This window comes from Prionailurus viverrinus, chromosome D1, assembly GCF_022837055.1.
Source record: "Prionailurus viverrinus isolate Anna chromosome D1, UM_Priviv_1.0, whole genome shotgun sequence".
Taxonomy (NCBI): Eukaryota; Metazoa; Chordata; class Mammalia; order Carnivora; family Felidae; genus Prionailurus; species Prionailurus viverrinus.
The window spans coordinates 38,928,293-38,953,066 of record NC_062570.1 but is presented as its reverse complement, the minus strand read 5'-3'; the positions used below and the strand labels follow the sequence as shown (position 1 = coordinate 38,953,066).

The 24,774-nt window shown below is 43.8% G+C and overlaps 1 protein-coding gene across 5 annotated transcripts; it reads right to left on the bottom strand.

The window, feature by feature from the left end:
* Positions 1-13,941: 13,941 nt before the first annotated feature.
* On the bottom strand, positions 13,942-24,767 carry CWC15 (CWC15 spliceosome associated protein homolog). 5 transcript variants are annotated; one of them, XM_047823621.1, is made up of 7 exons: positions 24,697-24,767; positions 23,261-23,399; positions 22,667-22,779; positions 21,715-21,803; positions 20,225-20,338; positions 15,551-15,669; positions 13,942-14,340 (listed from the first exon to the last, which is right to left on the bottom strand). In XM_047823621.1, exons 2-7 carry the CDS (start codon positions 23,389-23,391, stop codon positions 14,211-14,213), a joined length of 696 nt encoding a protein of 231 aa, XP_047679577.1. In that variant the 5' UTR covers positions 23,392-23,399; positions 24,697-24,767; the 3' UTR covers positions 13,942-14,210. The 5 variants fall into 5 exon arrangements, with proteins under 5 accessions (XP_047679577.1, XP_047679574.1, XP_047679576.1 ...); XM_047823618.1 differs by having other exon boundaries at positions 24,614-24,718; XM_047823620.1 differs by having other exon boundaries at positions 24,636-24,709.
* Between the last annotated feature and the right edge of the window lie 7 nt (positions 24,768-24,774).

Here is a 24,774-nt window from a genome sequence, read left to right as displayed (position 1 = left end):
GGACCCGCAGTATGGAGAGGCCGTGGGAGACACACAGAAACTGCTTCAAGTTGCCTTTGGGTTTTGCTCACTTGTCTTCTTCTGTTCTTGTTTGTTTGTTTTGGTGGGGGAGAGGGTAACATGTAGTACCTTGCCTTATTCAAGCAATTAAAAATCAGGTATTAAGGGCCCATTATTTTTTCTGAGGGTGGGAGGAAGCGAGAATAAATCGCACGAAGCCTCTGTGAGAGGGCAGAGGCCCCTATCTCTTATGGGAGAGTCGTTCCCGTGAGATGTGAGATATCTCGTACACCTAGAAGGAAGACACTGCAGAAAGAGGAAGAAGGAAGTGCCGATTGCGCCTGTGGGGATCCGGGAAGCTTCCTGGCGGACTGAAGCTGGCCCAGGAGGGATGGGCAGAAATTAGAAGCCTGGTGTGGGAGGGGGAGAAGCAGGGAGAGTGCTGGAACATTTGAGACACTACAGGCAGACCAGCACAGGGGCTGAGGTTGATGGTGTTTATCATTATCTTGAACAACCAACTTCGCACCCTTACTTAAGGAGTGCGACATTGCAAATGAGGCTTGGAATGGCCCTGAGTGACAACCATGGACGCCCTTAGGTGACTGTTTCTTTTTTCTTTTTTAAGTTTGCTTATTTATTTTGAGAGAGAGAGAGAGAGAGAGCACGTGTGCATGCAGTGGCATGAGTGGGGGAGGGGCAGAGAGAGAGGAGAAAAGAGAGAATCCCGAGCAGGCTCCTTGCTGTCAGCACAGAGCCCGATGCGGGGACCCAAACTCACGAGCCATGGGATCACAACCTGAGCCAAAATCAAGAGTCGGACACCTAACCGACTGAGCCACCCAGGTGCCCCTTGGTGACTGTTTTGTTTTTTTTTTTAATGTTTTTTTTAACGTTTATTTATTTTTGAGACAGAGAGAGACAGAGCATGAACGGGGGAGGGGCAGAGAGAGAGGGAGACACAGAACCGGAAACAGGCTCCAGGCTCTGAGCCATCAGCACAGAGCCGGACGCAGGGCTCGAACCCACGGACCGCGAGATCGTGACCTGAGCTGAAGTCGGACGCTTGACCGACTGAGCCACCCAGGCGCCCCCCTTGGTGACAGTTTCTAATAGAGCAGAGTTTCAACATCAGAGCCTTCAGGGTTGGAAGCTTGGAGAGGGTGTCTCTCCCCCCTGCCAGCATGTGGCGCCTCAGCTCCCCTCCCGGAACTCGGGCTCTAGCTCCCCCCCCCCCACCCCCCCCCCGCCGCTGCCTCCCGCAACCCCTCACTGCCCTCCACAGCTCTGCCAGCAGAACAGTCCTCCCACCCGGCTGGAGCCTGTGTAGGTCCAGACTCATGAGGCTCATTCCTCACCCACGCAAGACCCTTCTGCACGGATGAAGACAGACTTCCCACCCCTCCTTGCCAAACACCAAACCTTCTCTTATCTGGACTAAATGTAGGGTTCTTTCAACGGTTCCCCCTCACCATTCTTGTTTCTCCTTGTTCGGTGCTGAATGTGGGCATTTATTTCCCCTAGAGCACAGCTGCACACTCTGACACCCTGCCAATCCCCCGCCCTCCCCGTGTGCCAGTGTGCACCCCTCTGGGCAGTGAAGAAAATAGCTTGTTGATACAAGAGGTGGGAGAACGTGAGGGTGGGGGCAGGAGGGAACTAAGGTTTAATGATCACTTGCTATGTGCCAGGCATCATGCCAAGAGCTTTACACGTGTTATGTCTTATTCTTACAAAATGGGATCATTATCCCCATTTTGCAGATTGGCAAACTGAGGCTCAGGGAGACGAAATGACTCAAGCAAAGTCAAGTAAGTGGTCTCTGTCTGACCCCAGACTGGCAGACTCATATGTCAAAAGGTCAGCACTGTTTCCTGAGCATCTTTGACCCCTCCAACCTTAAAACGGTGTCCTGCACCGGGGCCCCTGGGTGGCTCAGTCGGTTAAGCGTCCGGCTTCGGCTCAGGTCATGATCCCACGGTTCACGGGTTTGAGCCCTGGGTCGGGCTCTATGCTGACAGCTCAGAGCCTGGAGCCTACTTTGGATTCTATGTCTCCCTCTCTCTCTGTCCCTCCCCCGCTGTGCTCTCTCTCTCTCTCTCTCTCTCTCTCTCTCTCTCAAAAATAAATAAACATCAAAAAAAAATTTTTTGTAAGAACAAAACAGTGCCTTGCACAGAGTAGGTGCTCAGTGTTAAGCACGTGTTTAGACCCACCCGCTAAAGGCACTGACTCACTATTATAAGCAAAACACATTCTAGCTTTATTTCTTCCAATTTCTTTTTTGGCTTCAAAAACCACAAACTTTTCCACATGAGCGATCTTTCATTTTTCCTGGTATGCTGCTGGACCGGGGTGCTCGGGCTTCTGACAGCCTATTAAATAATTATGTTCTGTCTTCACATGTTTTATGAGCTTTTTCCAGTGACCCCGCTCAGGAGATAATGGGAGGATGGATGTAGCAGTGTTCGTCCAGGGTTGATGGATGCGCCTGCTTTGGGCAATTTTCCAGTGGAAGAGAAGAAACTCAAGGAAACATTTTTTTTTTTTTTCTCTGACTTGGATGCTCTCAGCTAAATTGCATCCTCTGCCTCAGCCTGGCCAGGGGTCTAAGGCGACTAAGCAGGTCTGGTGATCTCTGGACTAGAGCCCCCCTCGTGGCTGGTGACAGCAAAGCCAGAGTGAGCCCGGGCTGCCCCCTTCTTTGGCACCCACCTCATCTCGTTTCTCATTAAATCGTGGTCAATAAAAAAGTGGTAAAACGTCAACTCCCAGTGTCCCTTTCCTCTGGAGGCTCCCATGCTTGGTTTCTCTGTCTAAAGAACATTTTCTTTCTTCCTTTCTTTCTTTTTTAAGTTTATTTATTTATTTTTTTTTCTTTTTTTTTATTTTTATTTTTGGGACAGAGAGAGACAGAGCATGAACGGGGGAGGGGCAGAGAGAGAGGGAGACACAGAATTGGAAACAGGCTCCAGGCTCCGAGCCATCAGCCCAGAGCCTGACGCGGGGCTCGAACTCACGGACCGCGAGATCGTGACCTGGCTGAAGTCGGACGCTTAACCGACTGCGCCACCCAGGCGCCCCGGTTTACTTATTTATTTTGAGAGAGAGAGAGAGACAGAGAGAGAGAGAACAAGCTGGGGAGGGGCAGAGAGAGAAGGAGACAGAGGATCCGAAGCAGGCTCTGTGCTGTGGGGCTTGAACACACGGACCATGAGATCATGACCCGAGTGGAAGTCAGACGCCTAACCAACTGAGCCACCCAGGTGCCCTTAGAGAACACTCGTACCTTTACGTGCAAGCGCGTTCCCTTTGGCAACTCTATGAACGCTCCTTTTTCATCGAGGCTGCTCTTCCTCCAGAAAAGAGAGAAGGAAGGACAGGGAACCAGTAAGCCCTGGCACCCAGGCTTTCCACATGCACCTTGTTTAAACGCCATGGAGAGGAATGGCTCTGGGAGAAGTGGCAGCCGGCCAAAGTCGTGGTGTGGGCAGAAGGCGGGGAAGGAAGAGAAGGGGCTCTACGCTGGAGATATTTATTGAACGGGAGGCGCTGGGGTGGGGGGGGCGGGGTGCGGGTGGAGATGCTCAGCAGACACGGAAACATCCAGAAGCTGGGGCCGGAGACAGAGTCCGGAGATCAGCAACATTAAGCAACCGTTGCTTTCTGAAAGAGCAAGAGAAACCAGGTCTTACCCGCCTCTACCCGGTCTCCACACTACCCGCCATCCACAAGTTCCTTAGGGAGCAAAACCCAAGAGACTGTGCCTTTGTTACTCTATGTGGGTCTGCCTCAGGATGTAAAGGCTAGAGGAGGCGGCTAAGGACAACAGGCAGGAAGGGTGTAAGTAGAGGAGTCTATGAAATGGAGGCCAGGATGAGAGTCAACGCCACGGAAGAGCCTCAGAGGAAGTGTCCACATAGGGCGTTCTTGAAAACGGAGCCGGCAAGGGAACAGCGAGGCAGTTGCAGTTGGGGTGCGATGCCCGACACCCCCCCTGCTACCCTGTCCAGCCAGGACTCAACGACTGTGGGCCAGCTGCCCCAACCTGTTCAGCACCGCTCAAATCCTCGGAGTTTATTATAACATGGTTCACAGTGGGGGGAACAGAAAACAAATAGAAGACAGAAATAATATGAACAGCCAGTCAAAAGGTGATCATACTTGTATCAGTTATTGTGAACTGTCACCAGAAGGCCCTGATTGATACCGTTTGCCGGTGTCTGTGGTGTAAATTCTCCCGCGATGGACAATTGCAAGCTACTTATGACTTATAACTAGCCTACAAAATTTCTGGATATTGAAATACTAGCTCTTAGGTGAGTACTAAATCCGAGATGGTTCCAGAACCCCACCAAATCTTGCCCATCTCCATTAAGAACGACGATTTAGAATTATACTAGTTATCTTGGAAATATTTCTATGCAGTTTTGCTGAGTAAGAATAACAGAGGCAGGGAATTAGATCGTATGATCCCATCTACGTAAAACGAGTAAGTGTTCGTGTGCAAGCGTGTGTGTGATCATAGGAGCGAAGGAGAGGAACATGGACGATACACATTAGGCTGTTGATATGGGTTCTCTCGTGGGCGCTAACATGGAAGGAGCAGGGAAAGAGAGAAAAAGGAAAGCAAGATACAAACTAGAAGAACGCTGAGTCTCTTTATCTTAGTTTTTCAAAAGCACACACGGGGCACCTGGGTGGCTCAGTCAGTTAAGTGTCCGACTCTTAGTTTCAGCTCAGGTCATGATCTCATGGTTCATGAGTTCAAGCTCTGCGTCAGTCTCTGTGCTGGCAGCATGGATTCTCTCTCTCTCTCTCTCTCTCTCTCTCCCTCTCTCTATGCCCCTTCCACTTACTCTGTCTCTGTCTCTCTCAACATAAACTGTAACAAATTTTTTAAAAAAGTAAAAAGCGGGGCGCCTGGGTGGCTCGGTCGGTTAAGCATCCGACTTCGGCTCAGGTCATGATCTCACGGTCCGTGAGTTCGAGCCCCACGTCGGGCTCTGTGCTGACAGCTCAGAGCCTGGAGCCTGTTTCAGATTCTGTGTCTCCCTCTCTCTCTGCCCCTCCTCTGTTCACACTCTGTCTCTCTCTGTCTCAAAAATAAATAAACATTAAAAAAAATTTTTTTAAGTAAAAAGCACACATAATATATGAAATAAAATGAAATTCATGTTACGTGAAATTACATATACGTATCAAAAATTTTTAAGAACGGTGGCAAAGTGAGGCAAAAGCAATGTAAACGTGGTCAGTGGTGAACAGTATATATATACTGACATAAGCTGAAACTTTATATGATAATTATTGAAAAGGAAGAATAAATAAATTATGCATTAATAAAATAGTACCTTAAATTAACTTTTTTTTCTCGTTAGGTGAAAATGTGTATTCCGCTTTGGGAAATAAGGGGACGGTAAGCAGGGAAGTAGGGAGTGGACAACTCTGTCATCTGATGGATGTTGACCTTGTGTTCACAGTGGACCACCAGGTGGGGACAGGATACGTATACAGAGGGTTGCTCTCCTGGAGAAGCAGTAAGACAAACGCTGACTTCCTCTGCCCCAAGGGTGGCCAAAGAGAGGAGGGGTCCTACCACCCAGGCTAGCCAACTTGCCAGGAAATAACTTGTACACTGTTAAATGCACCATAACATTATTTAAACATATATTTGTGGATATGAAGAATCAATCCATGTAGTCAGAGAATCACGAAATTCAAGAGCCAAACTTCTTGGAATTTAGATCTCTTTTTTTTTTTTTAATTTTTTTTTTCAACGTTTATTTATTTTGGGGACAGAGAGAGACAGAGCATGAACGGGGGAGGGGCAGAGAGAGAGGGAGACACAGAATCGGAAACAGGCTCCAGGCTCTGAGCCATCAGCCCAGAGCCCGACACGGGGCTCGAACTCACGGACCGCGAGATCGTGACCTGGCTGAAGTCAGACGCTTAACCGACTGCGCCACCCAGGCGCCCCTGGAATTTAGATCTCTTAATTACAGTCTGAGCGAGACAGCACAGCAGCAGTTGTTTTCCCCCGGCATTAGAACAGTCTCCCAAGGTCAGAAGCATAGAACTCCCAACACCTTTGGGCTTCTCGGTGAATCTAGAATTCCGGCACCAGACGTAGTTAGCTTAGCTCTGGCCAGCCTACACGGGGGTTAACCCATGAAACGGCTTGAAGAACGCCTCAGTGTGGATTAAAAATATGACCAGAACTTGTACGTTTTACTAACATGATGGGGCACCTCATCCTCACCGTTCTGAAAATAGGCTATAAATACCAGAGGCGCCTGAACTGGGGGAAGGAAAGGCAGAGAGCTGCGTTTGGTTTTAGACTCGCCAAGGGCAACCTCATCCTCTGTCCTGGGATCTGGCGGGTCCCTTCTCCCTGCCCTTTCTTAGGGAGCCGTTAGCGCGGCCATGACGTGTGCAAACCAGATCACAGAGAGGCAGCTGGGATGGTGACAGCTTCATGCACGGTGGAAATTTGGAACAGGTGGAGGAAAAAAGATGATGTGTGCCTGCGTGTGCAGACATGTCTGTGAGGGTGTGTGCACACACAGGTGTGTGTGAGAGAGAGCAAGTGTGTGTGTGCGTTTGGCTGTAAAACATTTTATAACTAGTTTGCCCATTAACACCTGCCCTGATATCTAGACAGAAACACACAGACTTCAGCTTAGAGGAAATGACTGTGTAATGTACCATGCTGGGAACTTGACATGCATGATGTGCAGTTCTCCTTTCCAGAGGGAAAAATACAGTCTACTGGAGGGATCAGACAAAGGCACAAATAAACTTTTATAAAAGACAGAATATATGTGTTAATAAATGTGCTGTATCTGAACGAGTGACACGTCACTTCTAAGCATAACGGAAGCTAAGAGGAAGAACAAAATGGCGGTGCCCCCATTTCATTTTGACATTGAATAATTTATTCAATGAGGTGCCTCAGTTTAAAAATAATGACCAAGCACTTTTCTCTCCTCTCCCAAATAAGCAACTTAAGAAAGAGTCAAAAGATATTGCATGTATAAACCCAGGTCTGAAATAAAATTACATCGCCTAAGATTAAATTTCTTCTATCTGTGAGGATAGGGGCTGAAAGTAGAAATTAAATCGAATTAAATTGAATTAAAACAATATATATTTATGCATATCTGAGTCTGTAGCCTGAGATTATATCTGCTCTATATAGGGCAGGAATTAAGTTAAGTAGATAGTCTATCTACCTATCTAGCTAGCTAGTACATATACATGGAATATACACAGAATATTAGATATTAATAATGTTAAAGAATACCCAATATTAATATAATATTGAAGAAAAAGATACTGCGGGTATATGCAGTGGTTCTCAAACTAGGATAACGGTTGCTATCAATTGGAGAGCTTTAGAAAATGCGGATGTCCCAAAGATTCTGATTTAATTGGTTGGGATATGGCCTGGGCATCGATGTTTTTAAGAGGTTCCAGGTAATTCTAATGTGCAGCCAAGGTTGAAAACTACTGGGAGCAGGAGAGAGGTTAGAAGAATAAAAAAGAGATTGGAAAATGTTAAATATGATTGCCAAAATTACACAAAAATTCAGCAAAATAATTGAAAGGGAGCAAAAAATTCTCTAGAAAGTAGAACAAAAAGAGAAATATGAAGAAAAAAAAAAGATGGAAGGGTAATTTACCAATCAACTGGTGTTCTGAACAGAGACTAGAGGAAAGAGAGGGGAGAAATTTTTTTACCAGAATTCAAGGCTGGGAATCACCATCAAAGGACGCACTGAGAATCAAACAAAATACAATGGTAATAGACTCACAGCCGGTCTATCATTATGAACTTGTAAACCAGCCAGAGAGAGAGATGGAGAAAGAGAGAGAACATGCCAAAAAGATCGCAGACATTAAAAACAAAATATTAGGACATATATAAAGGAATATAAAGGAGATTGATATCAAAGTTTTCAGAAGCAATAGTGACATTTATTGAACATTGTTTTAAATGTTTATTTATTCATTTTGAGAGAGAGAGAGGCAGAGACAGGAAGAGAGAATCCCAAGCGGGCTCCCTACCGTCAGCGCAGAGCCCCACGTGGGGCTCGATCTCACGGTTTGTGAGATCACGACTTGAGCTGAAATCGGGAGTCCAGCACTAACCTGACCGAGCCACCCAGGCACTCCAGCAATCCTGGAATTTAGAAAAAAATGAAGCAAACCTTTTAAATTTTAAGAGACATTTATTTTAAACCCACACTCAGGAAAACTCTCAATGGTGTGTGTGGGGTGGAGGTTGAGGGGGCAGGTGGGGGTGAGTCAGCAGGTGGGGGCGGATAGACTAAAGCTAGATGTAGACATACAAGGACCCAGACGTGCTACCTCTCATTCATCCTTCCCTAGGAAGTTACTGCAGGGTGTATTCTGAGAGACAAACAAATCGAGGAGAAAGACACGGGACCCTGAAAATGGGAGATTCCATGTGGGAGAGCATTAAAGGCTGAGACTATTCACCTAGAAGGGTATAGAGAGAACTTGCCTGCTAATCTCATATAATGAAATAACTTTTAAAAATAAAGATAAATAAAGACTTTAACGAAAAAGAGAAAGGTAATCAGAAACTCTAAGAAAATAAAAAAGCTGTGTCAGCCAAGGAATTGAATCACAATATTGGTATTTTAAACTCATTGATCTACAAAATCTTCTCATAGAATCAATTTATCTGTTTTCTTTTTCTTTTGTTATTTTCTGCTTTTGCTATCATGCTCCGAAAGGCCACCCCAGCTCAGGATTAAACACGCATTTACCTATATGTTTCTCTAGTATATTTATTTATTCTTTTCCTTTAAATCTTCAAGGAGAGGAAATGTCCCCCAGAGGACTTCTGAGGGAACAGCTCTGTGCGGGCAGCCAGACCTCACAGGCACCTGCACCAGCCCCCTGCGCAGGAGCTGAGCGCAGCTGATGCGAATCCTGGCAGGACGCCTTGGGATCTTTCTGGACTGGGGAAAACGGGAGATTTGCCAGGAGCAAATCGCTGTCTCCTAAGGATTCTGTCAGGGACAGCTTCCCATGGCCTTCTGGTACTGATGTGGTTTGCGGCTTTCTACCTCCCTTGGGGTACAGCAGAAAGCTATGCAAATTAGCAGCAGCCTTGGGGCGCCTGGGTGGCTCAGTCAGTTGAGCGTCTGACTTCGGAACCACAAGATCAGGACTCGATCTCAGAACCACAAGATCAGGACCTGAGCCGAAACCAAGAGTCACTCAACCGACTGAACCACCCAGGTGCCCCAGATGGCCTCTCCTTTCTTGACTGGCCAAATCGATGAGTCTTACACTGCCCTTGTGCTCAACGGTAGCAATGTATTTTCTACCACATTGTTGGGAAACTTTCCTGACACCATTTACTGAATCGTTTACGCTTTCCCCATAGATTTTCTTTTTTCCTGCTTCTTTACCTTAAAAAATTTTTCTTACATGTAAAATTTTTTCACGTACTTGCATTTATTTCTGAACTTTTCACTATGTTCCGTTTGTACAAATTTATGTTCATAGGCAAGTGTTCAACAATTTGGTCAAAGCATTCGTTAAAAATAAAATCCCAACTTGCATGTCCACAGTGTTTCAATTAAAAATGAGTAAATGATAATGAGATAAATGTAAACATCCCAACCTCCTGGAATTTTATCGTTTCTTTTGGGTGGAGGGCTGGTATCTTCCCACTGTTGAGCCTTCCCATCCAGATATAGGTTATTTCTCCCCACATATTAACCTTTTCTAATGCCCCACAGTAGAGTGTTAGAGTTTTCTTCAAAGAAGTCCTGCACGTTGCTTACGTGTGTGACTATATGCCTTAGATTTTGTGTAGCTCTCATGAATGGGATTGTTTTCCATTTTATTTCTTTTTTTTTCTTTTTTTTATTTTTGGGACAGAGAGAGACAGAGCATGAACGGGAGAGGGGCAGAGAGAGAGGGAGACACAGAATCGGAAACAGGCTCCAGGCTCCGAGCCATCAGCCCAGAGCCTGACGCGGGGCTCGAACTCACGGACCGAGAGATCATGACCTGGCTGAAGTAGGACGCTTAACCGACTGCGCCACCCAGGCGCCCCTCCATTTTATTTCATAAATGGTGATGGTTTGCTGAAGGGGGTAAGTAGGGAAGTGACCTGGTAGCCAGTGACTCTTTGGGGGACGGGAGAGGGGTGCCTGGTGGGGCTGGGCCTGTGACTCTGTGGGGCCACTGCCCAAGCATTGCCGCGGGCCTTGTCTCAGTTCTTCTCCTCATCCCCAGCCTTTTGTGCCCTAGTGGTCTCCTCGAAGTACACGCTCTCTGAGAGTGACTAAGTCCCAGCACTTACTTAACTCACCTTCTGGAAATAGGCCTCTGGGACCAGGAGTTAGAGTTTCTTTTTGTGTTGTTGTTTCATTTTTTTTTTTAAGTTTATTTATTTATGTTGAGGGAGAGACATAGACAGCGAGCAGGGGAGGGGCAGAGAGAGAGGGAGACAGTATCTCAGCACCATCGGCAGGGGGCCCGATGCAGAACTCGAACCCACAAACCTGAATCGAGATCAAGAGTTGGATGCTTAACGGACTGAGCCACTCAGGCGCCCCAAGGAGTTAGACTTTCAAGGACAGGTGTGTGTTGAGGAAATCCCAGGATGCATTAGAACCCTTCTTCTGAAGTCAAAAGGTTATTGAAGCACCTGCTCCTCTTACCTTCTTCCCCGGACTCTGGCACATACAGAGATGGCTGAGCTCCGGGAGGGCTGCTTCCAAGTAGTCTGGGGCCTTTAAGAGCTATTTCTTTGCCTCTTTCTCAAAAGAGAGGCGGCTCAAAAGTATGGTTAGATGAAAAGATCACCCTGGAGAGAGAACAGGGCAGATGCCCCTCTTGGGAGAGTGAACATGACAGATTTCTCCCTCCCCTTCCTCCCCCTCCTCATGTGCCTCTGACAGCTAGGCCAGGTGAGAGCCCGACATTCTCAAATGAAGAAAAACACCTAAAACAGTTTTGATATAGAAAGATCCCTATGGCTAAGATGTAGCAGGGGTCTCTACGGGAGTGTGATTTAGAGAAGGTGTGAGAGCCACCTCCCCACAATACCACAAACAAAATGGCACCCAACATTCATCGAAGGGGGAGCCCAAGGCGGGTCCCGTCTTCCATATTCCGCAGACTTTGCCCCGTGAAAAGGGGTTGGGTTAACACGTGGGTCATCAGAAAGGCCGGCTGACCTCCTCTCCCTTGCTCCACCCTCTCCTCCTCAGAGTGGTATCATCTAAGGAGTCCTCCTAAGTAGCCGTCTCAGAGACAGGGCATACCCCACCCCACTCCCACTCCCTGGTGCTGGTGCTTCCAGTCTCCAGGGGACACGGACCCAGGAGGGCCTGCTCCTGCGAAGCCAGGAGCATGAATGAACGGCCTCTAGTATTTTGGTGCAGAAATTTAGTCTTGCTAAGGAAGTGGGGCACATGAATTGACAGAGGTAGAGTCAGAGCTGAGCAGAGGAGGTGCCTTTTCAGTATTCTTTTTTTTTTAAATGTTTACCTATTTTTGAGAGAGAGAGAGAGAGAGAGCAGGGAAGGGGCAGAGGGAGAGAAGGAGACACAGAATCCGAAGCAGGCTCCAGGCTCTGAGCCATCAGCACAGAGCCCGACGTGGGGCTTGAACTCACGCATGGTGAGATCATGACCTGAGCCAATGTCAGACGCTTGACCGACTGGGCTACCCAGGTGTCCTTAAGTATTCTTAAGATAAGCCTCTATTCCACTGGAGTATCTGTCACTAGGTTTCTGATCCTAGCAACCAAGCAAAAGCAATTACCGTATCTCTTGCCCAACCCAAGCTCTGATGAGTTAGGGAGTCTCTTAATTCAAAGTCAGACCATGAATAGAACAAAACAATAGACTTTCTAAGTTTTAGCGACCCCTGCTGTATGCCAGCATAGACAACATGTAAGACATCCCTACTGTGTACCTGCCAGATACCTACACCTCAGAGCATTACTCAGTTCCCCCCAAACTCCCTTATGACTGTCTCACTGCTATTGTTTTGTAGGTGAGGAAAGTCGGGACTAATTAACATGACGAGGCAGTCGAGCCTAGTAATTAAGAGGATGGGATTTAAGAATAAAGACCGTTCTAGGTTGGCATCTCGCCCCTACCCCCTTAAAGGTTTAGGACTTTGCTTTTAAACTTCTCTTATAAGCTTCAATTTCCTTGTCTATAAAACAGGGAAAATAATGCCTACCTTTCACAGGGAGCGGTGTCTATTAAATGAACGCAGTACAAGCAACCTTTGTGAATACCATGTCAAAGCCTGAAGTGACGGACCTGGGCTTCACGTCTAGGTCCATCTGGCTTCAAAGCCCTGGTCTGCACTCAGCATGGGCCCTCAGAGGGATAAAAGGTCCCTCAATGTTTTCCAAGATTGCAAGGCATCACAACTAAGAAGACTGTTCCCTGCTCTGTAAATCTGAGAGCTGACACCGGAACATTAGGTTTCTTGCATCCGACTCAGGTTACACAACCTGTTTTACGCTGGAAAACTATAGTCAAAAGGGGAATGAAAACATCGAAATGACCTTTACTTGGATTCTTCCTGAACCAAACAGGGAATCTGAAGTCAGCACAGGCTGTGGTAAGGGTGCACCTACATCAGCCCCAGTGCGCGATCCGCCTTTCAGATGCTAAAAAATTAAAGCTTTTTATGATTCAGTGCCCCCCACCTCTTTTCCATCACTTTGCCCAGAGTCCCAAGACTAGTTTTGGGAATCTAAGGTCTTTCACATCACATCTAAAAGCACATTTTCATGTAGTTTGAAGGCATTCATACCTGTATTACCTTTGATGTAGTCATTTGGCCTAAGTTTCATCTTCATTTGGAAGCCCCCGGGACTTCCTTCGTGACAGTGGTGCTATTTAGAAACTTGAAAATGAATGTAAAGGCACTTTGTAAATTGTAAAGCTGGAGGTATTTTAAAAATAGGGCTTTAAATATTAATAAAGGGTTTAAAAAAACCCACTAATTGAAGTATTCAAAATTTTGTGTAAATAGATCAACTGGAAAAAAATGCAGAGCATGAATGTGGAAACCTGGGTCCCATTTCCAGCTTTACTCCTGGCTCAGGCTACATACAACCCGTGTCCAAGCTTCCACTGGGGAAATGCTGGAGTATTGAATATGCTCTCAAAGGGTTGGAATAGTGATAAAAGCATGTTATTTTTGCTAAGTTTTATCTTTAACCTTATCAAGCTATCAGTTACAACTGAGGAATCTTAGGACGGAGTCTCTGTAAATGGCTCCATTTCTGATCCCAACTTTTCCACCAAAGTGACAGACACCCTTAAATCAGAGCCCAGGCTTAGGGAAACTTAACTTCCCAGCTGTGTAGAGACGTTCCCACTTCCCACGTGCATATCCTCGAAGGTAACAAACAAACAAACAAAATCCTATTTCCAAAGGTTTTATTTCATGTACTGTTTGCTGTTTAGAACTTTCCTACGCTCTGCATCCTAAAGTCGATCAGTGTGCAAACTCGATCTCATTCAAAACAGACATGGCCGTTGAGTATCCAGGAAAACACAGGTGAGTGCCACATGCTTACTGGGCATGCTTAAGGAGCTGTTTTGGGCCAAGAGAAAAAGAAAGGAGTGCTTGCAGAAGCGAAAGATACCCCATGCACCCTCAGACACACACTCAGGGAGCTTAGAGGTTGAGGACACTCTTCTATACCAACATGTGGGCCAAAACAGAATTCTTTTCATCTTCCATCACGCTTTTAAAAAAGCAGAGAAGACATCACACATTAACTGACCTTAAATCAATGTCAAAGAAATGAGGAGAAAAAATTAATGCACAAAGAAATACAATTCACAAAACAAAATATGCAATGTTTTAAAAGCTGCATACATTTCAACAAAAAAGTTGGGGACACAGATTTGGTTATATAGATTTTTCAAAATATTTATTATAAGAAGGCTCCCTTTCCCATATTAAAAGGAAAACATATGACTGGAACTATTCCAAGAATGGAAACTAGGTTAAACCAATTCCCAAGTCCTTATCAAATAATGGATCCATAAAGGAGAGTATATTTTGGAACTTAAAATTAGGGAAGCCTATGCATAATGTAGATGGGGAAAGAGAAAACAGAACAAAGTCAGAATGATCGTTTACATTTTACAGTCTTTAATTAAGCACATAAAACTGTACTATTTAATATATTTCTCCATGAACTTTTTGTGAAATTCAGATCGCAGTGTATCATTTACAAATCTTTTGTCTTTCTTCTGATCATCTACACCTTTTGCACAGTTCTTGAAAACAACATCATCATCCCACCTAAAGGAAAGAAGCAAACAGAACGCTTACATGTCTGTATCAGGAGACATGAAAAAGTGAGTTGCAAAGCTTAGTCATTCCCCAGAAATATGCTCAACATATACATCATCTGATACAGCAATTACACCCAAAAGAATAAAGTAATTCTTAATAGGTTGTAATTTTGCTTTATTACAGCAGGAAAGGCAATTCCTATTTAGAACATACATTCTTATGACTTCTCCTGTATGAGAAACTCTGAGTTAAAAAGCAGAAATACACCGGCTTAATTGCATAAATATTTAATGTTTTCAGGTCTGAAACAAAGAGGCAGCCCTGGTATTACCCTGGTTACTGTAGATGGTTCTAGATGATAATAACTGGTCAATTTACTATAGTTCGGATTACCAGATTTTATGCTCTTTGATCAGTTACCACTTAGTAATCATCCACTATAGTATGTGCATTTTATGGCAACAAAAGAAGAAACTACTGGGGTATAACCAGTAAGGCTCATGTGCTGGCCCATGTCCACCTGTCACTGCTAGAGTAAAGAATATTCTGGGTGACCCTCTGAAGTGGGACAGAGCATGAGGAAGTGTGCACATGGATTCCTCCTGTAGCTTTCCCCCTTATGACCTGGCTGTGGCTCTGTTAGTATGAGGACAACTATATGCAGAGTCCTCTGTGTCCTTCTGGCGAGCCTCTGAATGTGAAGGGTGAGCTTGGGACTCTTCCCACACAGACGTAAAATGTAACCTCTGTAGGGCCAATGGCTCAATGCACTGCTCCATCCCTAGCGCTTGGAACAGTATCTGGGGGTGCCTGGGTGGCTCAGTTGGTTAAGCAGCCGACTTCAGCTCAGGTCGTGATCTCACGGCTCGTGAGTTCAAGTCCTGCAGCGGGCTCGGTGCTGACACCTCAGAGCCTGGAGCCTGCTTCGAATTCTGTGTCTCCCTTTCTCTCTGCCCCTCCCCAGGTTGCACTCTGTCTCTCTCTCAAAAATAAACAAACACTAAAAAAATTAAAAAACAACAGTATTTGGTACACAGCTAGTTATCAGAAATATCTACTGAAAGTAAGTACATGTTCATTCCTTCTCCTTCTGTCATTCTAATATCTGACGGAGAAGATGACCAGTGAAAAAGGAGTTTTTAGAGGCTTCACATAATATAGCTTGGTATAAAACTCCCAATCTGCAATATATACCCAACTCATTAGTGTAAAGTACCTTCTTTTAACTTTGAAGTTGGCCTGAGGCTGGGATGGGCCAGTGAGATTAAGGAGAGGGTTTCCACTCAATATGTTTTCCATACGTATTCTTTCTTCTTCAGCTTTTTGTTCTTGTTCCTGTCAATGACAGAGGAGGGCTCATTTATTTACATTAATTCTGGGATCAATCTTCTTGCATAACTCCTATTTTAAAAGACTGTTAGGATTTTTATGAGGGAGCTGGAGTAAGAAGCAAGGTAGCCTTTTTCTTTTTTTTTTAAAAGATATAAGATATACCAGAAAAGTCTCACTTAATCCAAACAATTTGGCTTTTTTACTATAAATATTTCATGCTTGTCATCATGCATTCATTAGTCCGACTCTGAAATTCTAGAATGCATATTTAAACCTATTTTCTTTCTTGAAGTACATACAAAATTCATCGCTCATTCTAAGAGAATACATCAATAAATATATTCTAATAATTTCAGAATCTATTAAACATCAAAAAGACACATTTAGCAAAACTATTACCTTTATTTTTAAAGATGGGCTATATATAACCACAATTAAAAGATAATTTTATTTTGAACCTTAACAATGTAAACTTGCAGCTCCAGGATTAGTGACAAGTTATTATTAACCAAGTAGCTCCTAAAAGAAAACAAACTATCATGTAAAATCTTATATTCAGTTAACATGCATTTCTACTAATTCACCGCAGGTTTTTCCATTTTGTTCTTATCATTTATTGTTACTAAATCTCCATTTTTACACCTCTCATTCTTCATCAGCTACAAGCTCGTCCTTCTTCACTTTTAATTTAGCATTAACCTCTTTAAACCCAAATCCGCCTGTTTCATTCTTAAAAATATAAAATGCCTAGAATTCTTAGCGATAGTAACTGCTGATGTATCTGTTCAGGCTATTTTAAACCAAAGATAAATTCCACTTTATTGGATTTTAGGGATGACAAAAATTGATCAAGGAAAAAGAGACTTTCAATTTAAAATGAACCTAATAGTGTTTTATATCACTTTAAAAAATAACCTAATTTTTCATACAGGCTAATGATTATTTCATTTTAATATCCAAGTGTGAACAACAGATTTCATTTTTAAGAGGCCAAATAACTGGGAAGTGACAAGATGCAACTTTCAGGGAAATAAACAGGGAAATTACTTTAGGTCACTTTCAGACCTTAAGCAAACAAAATTAATTATATTATCTATAATCCATCATAGATTAAGAGCAGACAGCTTTCTAAAAACTATGTATTTTTGGGGCGCCTGGGTGGCGCAGTCGGTTAAGCGTCCGACTTCAGCCAGGTCACGATCTCGCGGTCCGTGAGTTCGAGCCCCGCGTCAGGCTCTGTCTGGGCTGATGGCTCAGAGCCTGGAGCCTGTTTCCGATTCTGTGTCTCCCTCTCTCTCTGCCCTCCCCCGTTCATGCTCTGTCTCTCTCTGTCCCCAAAAAAATAAATAAACGTTGAAAAAAAAAAAAAAAAAAAAAAAAAAAAAAAAAAAAAAAAAAAAACTATGTATTTTTAACAAATTATATTGATGCTGAAAGTGAAAAGATATTTCTCTGAGATGCTAATAAAAATAAGAGCTCAAATATACAATGTATCCAACTTATAATAATAATGTATGTGATATGATAAAGCTCTGGCCATTTTATATCTGCATTATTTTTTCTTTCAGAGTCCTGGCTGATTGCCAAACACAGCACTGGAACAAAGGTGCCCACCCTTTCCATACTCAAGTACCAGGCACATTATGGTTCCCAAACATAGGCTAACAATGAGTAACAGCCTGCATATCAAATCCAAACTGCTCCGTTTTTATAAATAAAATGTTACTGGAACATGGATAGTCAACCTCATTCATTTTGGTATTGTTTGCACTGGCTTCTGTGCTACAGAGAGCACTAGAGACTGCATGGTCTGCAAGCCTGAAATGTCCTGAAATATTTACCATCGGGCCCTTTACAGAAAGCTTCCTAGCCCCTGACATAGGGTGACTGGTTTGAAAATGTTATTTTGGGACACCTCAAAAACCAGCCACTAGAAAACCAGACAGGCAAACAGGAAAAAAAGAAATAACTGTCATTCAATCCCAAGAAACATCAATACCTTTTTGTACAAAGACAGTAGATGAGCCCCACAAAATTCCAAGATCTTTGTCTAAAATGTTTATTCTTGGGGTGCCTGGGTGGCTCAGTTGGTTAAGCGTCTGACTTCAGCTCAGGTCATGATCTCACAGCTCGTGAGTTCGAGCCCTGTGTGGGGCTCTGTGCTGACAGCTCAGAGCCTGGAGCCTGCTTCGGATTCTGTGTCTCCCTCCCTCTCTGCCCCTCCCCTAGCTCGCATTCTGTTTCTGTCTCTCTCTCAAAAATAAACAAACGTTAAAAAAATAAATGAAATGAAATACATTTATCTTTCCTAAAGGTCAACCAAATGCATTTGAATTCTATGTCTCTTTACATATCTAGAGCTGTTAGGCAAGCTGAAAGATTCTGGAATAGAACAACTGCCCTCTAGTGGTGTGCAAGTGATATCAGGAAAGTTCTTATAATTCTTTGATTTTTAAAAATTAGATACAATTATAGGCTATTATGGGAATTATGCCAAACTTTGATGAGAACTATCCTTAAAATATTCTTCTTCCGGGGCACCTGGGTGGCTCAGTCGGTTAAGCATCCGACTTCGGCTCAGGTCATGATCTCACGGTCCGTGGGTTCGAGCCCTGCATCGGGCTCTGTGCTGACCGCTCAGAGACTGGAGCCTGTTTCAGATTCTGTGTCTCCCTCTTTCTCTGACCCTCCCCTGTTCATGCTCTCTCTCTGTCTCAAAAATAAATAAATGTTAAAAAAAAAAAAAAATTAAAAAAAATATTCTTCTTCCAATTTGAAATCCAGCAATGTTCTACTTCCCTAGACTCCTCACATGAACCCATGTCAGTCTTTTTCCCCCCTTTAAACAGAACAAATTCTTGGTTCAAGCTTGGTTCAAGCTTGCACAGAGAGAGGCTCATTAAAAAAAGCTGAGTTGTTTTGTTTAAAAGTGGAAGCAGATATCTTCATCTGAATGTCTCGTAATGAATCAAATTCAACCTGTTCCAGAGTTCGTCATCTCTTTTCTCTCCGTCTAAACACGCTCATCCTTCTGCCATCCCCTGTATTAGTGACTGGCAGCAACATCTCCCCAGAAACTGGGGGGTCATCGTGGCTGCCATATCTAATCAGCCACTTTATCTGGTCAATTTTTCTTCCTCGACAGCTCTATCAGCATCTACTTGCGTCTCTCAATTCCAATTCCTATTGTGCAAAATTATCATAATTGCATGTGAGGATTACTGGAACAGCCTCCTCAATCAGTTCTCTCAATACAACCTCCATACCTCTGCCAGCGTAGTCTTTCCAAACTGCGTATCCAATAATTTTATTATTCATGTTTCCCGGTGTTACTGAAATATTTCATAATAAAATAAACAAAAAAATAAAATGCATATCCAACCTTATCGATCTCCTGCTGAAATCAACTAGCTCCTCATGGCCTTCAAAACCCGAGTCCAAACTCCTTTAGCGCTGGCTTGTGAACCACTAAAGCTGTGACCTGTTCGAGCTCACCTGTTTCTTGTCTTATTTTTATTACTATGGCCAGTTCATCCAAAGTTTACAAGTATGTACTATGGGGGCGCCTGGGTGGCTCAGTCGGTTAAGCAACGGACTTTGGCTCAGGTCATGATCTCACGGTTCGTAGGTTCGAGCCCCACATCAGGCTCTGTGCTGACAGCTTGGAGCCTGGAGCCTGCTTCGGATTCTGTGTCTCCCTCTCTCTCTGCCCCTCCCCCACTTGTGCTCAGTCTCTCTCTCTCTCTCTCAAAAATAAATAAAATGTAAAAAAAAAATTTAAAAAAAAGTATGTACTATGGATCCTATGTAATCCTTGTAACTCTCACTGAGACAGACATTCTTTTCTTTCACTGTATAAATGGAGAGAATATGGGGACCCAGAAGTTAGGTAAATTGCCCTAAGTTATATAAAACCTATTGACAGACTATATCAACATATGCCTGGAAAGAAGGCTGCAAAGAGGAGACAAAGATAGCCTCATTATATCCATGGGTTCTCGGTAGGCCATGATTTATATCGTATTCAACTTTGATTCCTCTGACACTTACTGGACAATGACTCAATGTCTGTTGAACATATGAACAAGTATGTGAACGAAGAGCAAACTGGTAGTATTATTAGGCATGTCTGAGCTATTTGGAAAGAATTTTTTTTTTTTTTATTATTATTTTATTTTTGAGACAGAGAAAGACAGAGCATGAGCAGGGAAGGGGCAGAGAGAGAGGGAGACACAGAATCGGAAGCAGGCTCCAGGCTCCGAGCCATCAGCACAGAGCCCGATGCGGGGCTCAAACTCACAGACTGTGAGATCATGACCTGAGCCGAAGTCAGATGCTCAACCGACTGAGCCACCCAGGCGCCCCTGAAAAGAATTTTTAACACAACCAAGGAAGTTAGGATGTCATAAAAATAATAGGACTTGTAGACCTACAAGTGCTGTAATATCTAGACATGGCATGATTTCTAATACAAGATGATATTACTTACATCAAAAAATATTTCTAGTTTAGCACAGAAGATGGAGAAAGATGTAAATATTTAGTATTTCCATTTTACCTTCCTGGCCTGCTCTTCAGCTCTTTCTTTTTTAATTTTTTCTAGCTCTGCAAGAAGAGCTGCAGTATCATCATCATCACTCTCCTCTTCAAAATCTTCATCTTCATCTTCTTCCTGAAAAAGAATGACAACGGCCCAGGAGATTGGAAAGAAAATGCACATTATTCATTTATTTTTCCATAAAAATCACACTTATCAAATCTCTGGGGCAGCGGTCAGTTTCCCGTTGGGGAAGATAAATGTACTTAAATATAATTAAAATCAACGAGCAACCAAAAAATAAAATAAAACCCCACAAACAAGCTTACAGAATACTTATTAAAATATCCCTCATATGTTTGAGATTGTAACTTCAAATAGGGTAACAAGATATCTTTCAAATTTACAGGGTCAAAAGAGATTTTACATATGAAAACAGTTCTAAAATCAGAGAAGAAATACTACACTGATATACGCAGTACATATGTACACAGTGTATCACCCTGAGAGTCAAATAATTTTATTAGCTCAAAACAACTTTTAAGCTAGGAAGTAAGGATAATCAAAAGTACAAAAAAGGGTGCTACATTCTCAGAATAATTTCAAACAAATAGTTATTAAATCCCATTTAAAATTGGGTTCCCTTTATTTAATTACTGAGTTCACTACTGAATTCAGTCTGTCAGGTCTGGAATTAATTGTTGACATATACATTTAGTTTGATGCTCCCCACGAAAGGCCACTCATGTTTTCCCACTGTATGTAGAAAATTGCAAGTTAATTACAGACTATAGGGCCCCACTGAATTTTAATGTTAACTGAAGCATTAATTCTAAACACCTTCCACTTAGATCGCTTCCCTTCCTAAGCAGAGGAAGCCATTAAGTTGAAGTGCACATCTAGAGAGGGCACCTTTGGTATCTAATGTGGAAAGGCCCCTGGGTTCAACTCTTGGGGGTGCTGACAGACACCCTAGGATGAGGAATGCCCTCTGGGGGTACAGAAAACATGGTCAACCTCCAGGATTTAGTACAGAGAATTCTTTTTTAGGGAAGCTTATTCTTTAATAGAGCACTTCCTTATGTGGTTCTCTGGAGATCAAACTTGCCCTTGAAGTTTGATTACTCTTGTGATTAATACTTTTTGTTTAAGAATCAACCATGGGGCGCCTGGGTGGATTAATCGGTTAAGTGTCCAACTCCTGATTTTGGCTCAGGTCATGATCTCACGGTTCGTGAGACCAAGCCCCGTGTCCAGCTCTGCGTGGAGCCTGCTTGGGATCCTCCCTCTCTCTTTCTGCCTCTCCCCTGCTCACGCTCTCACTCTCTCAAAATAAATAAATACACTTAAAAATCAACCATAAAGCTTAACACTGATGTCAGGGCTACATGTGAATAACAGGAAGTAAATAAATACAGGTCACTTCTCAAAGTCAAAGAACAAAAAAAGCATTTCAGAAAACACAATAAAAAAATGATCACGTGGAGATCAATGGAGGAAATAAAACATACATCTGTTAGAGGATCATCTGCATCAAGGTTGGCAGCAGGAATCTGGTCTAACCGAGGTTTCTTTGACACTGATGAGGAGGTTGTATGTTCTGGGGGAAAACAAACATAATTTAGCTTACTAAAATAAACACTGCATTTCTTGTAACATTTTAGGGACGTGTGGGCACAAAGAGCTTACAGGAACCACAGTGCCTGGAATGTGCCCTTGGTTAAGTATTTGTTGAATGAATTAATGAAAGTATTGATTTGAATAGGAGAACTATATAGCCTCTCTCGGGAAATTGAGGAAATAGTTTACATATACTGAAAATATAAAAAAGCTACCGTAACTGATGCCTGTAAATGCCTGCCAAAAACTAGCGACAAAACTAAGAGACCCTCATAGACAGAAACTTATGGGGCTCAAGGAGTGTGGCTATTCTCAACAGTAAAAACCTTTATGTGAGGGGCGCCTGGGTGGCTCAGTCGGTTAAGCGTCCGACTTCGGCTCAGGTCACGATCTCGCAATTTCTGAGTTCGAGCCCTGCATCGGGCTCTGTGCTGACAGCTCGTAGCCTGGAGCCTGCTTCGGATTCTGTGTCTCCCTCTCTCCCTGGCCCTTCCCCTCTCAAGCTCTGTCTCTCTCTCAAAAAATAAACAAACATTAAAAAAAAAGATTAAAAAAAAAACAAAACACCTTTATGTGAACTGAAACAACAGCTGCTAGATATCCCCAGGTCATCCTGTTCCTTCTACCACAGAAGCACAGGTGGAATTAGAACCCAACCTCATCAGCACTAATCTAATCGCTTAAGAAAGTGTTACTGATGTCTTAAAGCAAACAATATTTTAAACTGTTCACACCAATATTTTAAAGGCAAACAAAATACTGATCAGTTCCAATTAGAACATGAAAGAAAAACCGTTATTGACCTAATTTCAGGAGACAAATGTCTGGGGGTAGTGTTAGTACCTCGTGTTGGACGATCTCTATTTTTTTCTCTGGCGGCAGCTCGCTCTCTCTCCTCCAGCTCTCTCCTGAAGTCACGGTTGCGAACCTCTTCAGGGGCATCCTGAGTGGTTTGTCTAAAGGAGAAACAAATGAGGGCAAAAATGTTACTTAGGCAACATGGATACAAGTTACATCCTTGTGATGTTTCCAACATTTCAAAAAGCACAAAGTGAGTCACACATATTTTCCCATAAGGCTGCAGATGAATGAAAATGTCTTTACTTTTTGTTAGCCATGTCATCTCAGGGCTCATTACCGTGACACTTTTAATCTCATAATGATTAGTGCAGACCGTGCACAGGCCCTCTGAGGTAACTATTACTGTGCCACCTACATATGGAAATTCCCAGGTAACAGCAATTTCTGCATCAGTAATATACAGTAGTACATTATAATCAGAGCATAATGTTAATGTCAAATACTCTATTGCATTCTACGCCTATGAAAATAGATGACTTAAGCGATCAATCCTCAAACATGCTACAGTCTCATGACCATGCCATTTAACATTTTTAGTCTTGTTTTCTGAACAAGAAAATGAAAAGTCTTCGTTACCTATATTTTATCTTTGTATGAGAAGGTAGGTCTCTACTTGAATACTGCTTTGAGAGTTGGCTCAAATCACCTTCTCCTTTTCCTCTCCCCCCTCTTGCAGGTTCAAAAGTTGGCCTAGCTGCTGTTGTCATCTTTTATGCTTCAAAGAAAAACAGTATCCAGTTAATTCCAATATGATAAACTCTCATTGCATAAAGCATTCATAAATATCCATCCTTGTGAAATAATTTCCAAAACTCATTCTCCAAAATTTACCTAAAGAATCTCAAACAAAAGTTTTGAAGAAAACAAATTACGAAGCTCAGGGTGTATAAGGAATACAGCTTCTTAGGCAGCTCTTAGTGCAAAAAATCTCTCATGAAGATCTGAGTTTGTGTTCCTGTTCTCCTGTCTCTGTGACCTTGGGCAAGTCACCGGGCTTAAGTTTCTGTGAAATGGGCTAGATATCCCTCAAAGGATTATTATATGAGAATTGAAATGTCAAAGTCTTGTAAAATTTAGCACTGCCACGATTAAGTTTTAAAAATTCTCAACTCAACATTACTCCATGACACCCTAACTAAACCTCGTACAACAGAAAATAGGCTAGTGACGACAAGAACAAAAATTACTTTAAAATCACTGACAAAGTTAGTGAGTGTCCTGGAGAAACGTGTGCCAAAGTTTAATGACGTTACGTGGGCAAAATTCTCCGACAACCTTTTGTTGATCCAATTTTCTCCTACAGCCACCGTTATAAGTCCTGATCTTTTGTAGGTTACAAAGCTCAAGGCAGGACACTCCCCCCCCGCCCCCCCCCCCCCCCCCCCCGCCAAAGGATTCTGATAAGCAAAACTCCGGGACCCATTCCTTGCGTTACTTTTGGTTTTGAGCTGCCAAGAGTGGTGCCTGGCAGATGTGGCTCCTAAAGCCCCGTTAAGGGTCCGAAAAGCATGAGTGTGGGGACGCTGGGGGAACCGATATACTGTCCCAGATTTTCAAAAAGGGAAAAGGGGTGTATGCAAAGGGAGAAACTGGGTTGTCTGCCGCTGGGGGCGCCGCCGCCTCCCACACATCCCCGGATCATCGTCGCTCCCACCTCCCGGGGGCTCGCCTTCAGGCTGTTACCAGAAACTCGCTGACTCTTCACCCAAGGCCGGACTCGCAGGGGGTTGGGGGGTTGGAGGGGCGTGGACCCTATTTAATGCTGTCTGCAAAGCTGCCTTCACGCTGCGCGCTCCGCGGCCGGCCTGGGATTCGCCGGGCTCTACCACCGCCCGCTGCTCCGCGGCCTCCTCCGCCCGCGCCCGATTCTCTACTGCCGACTCCGGCCGCAACCACCCTTTCCCGCCCCTCTCGGACAACAGAGACGACCTGCTACCCTCCTGCCGCTCACGTCGGCCGGGGTCTAATGCAGCAGCCTCCGGAAATCATACAGACACCATTACGACTCGTACCTCCCAGGAGCCTCTGCGCCCAAAGCCAGGGCCCAAGACCCGGAAGCAAACCCTAAGCTCTTTAGTCGCAGTTTAGAG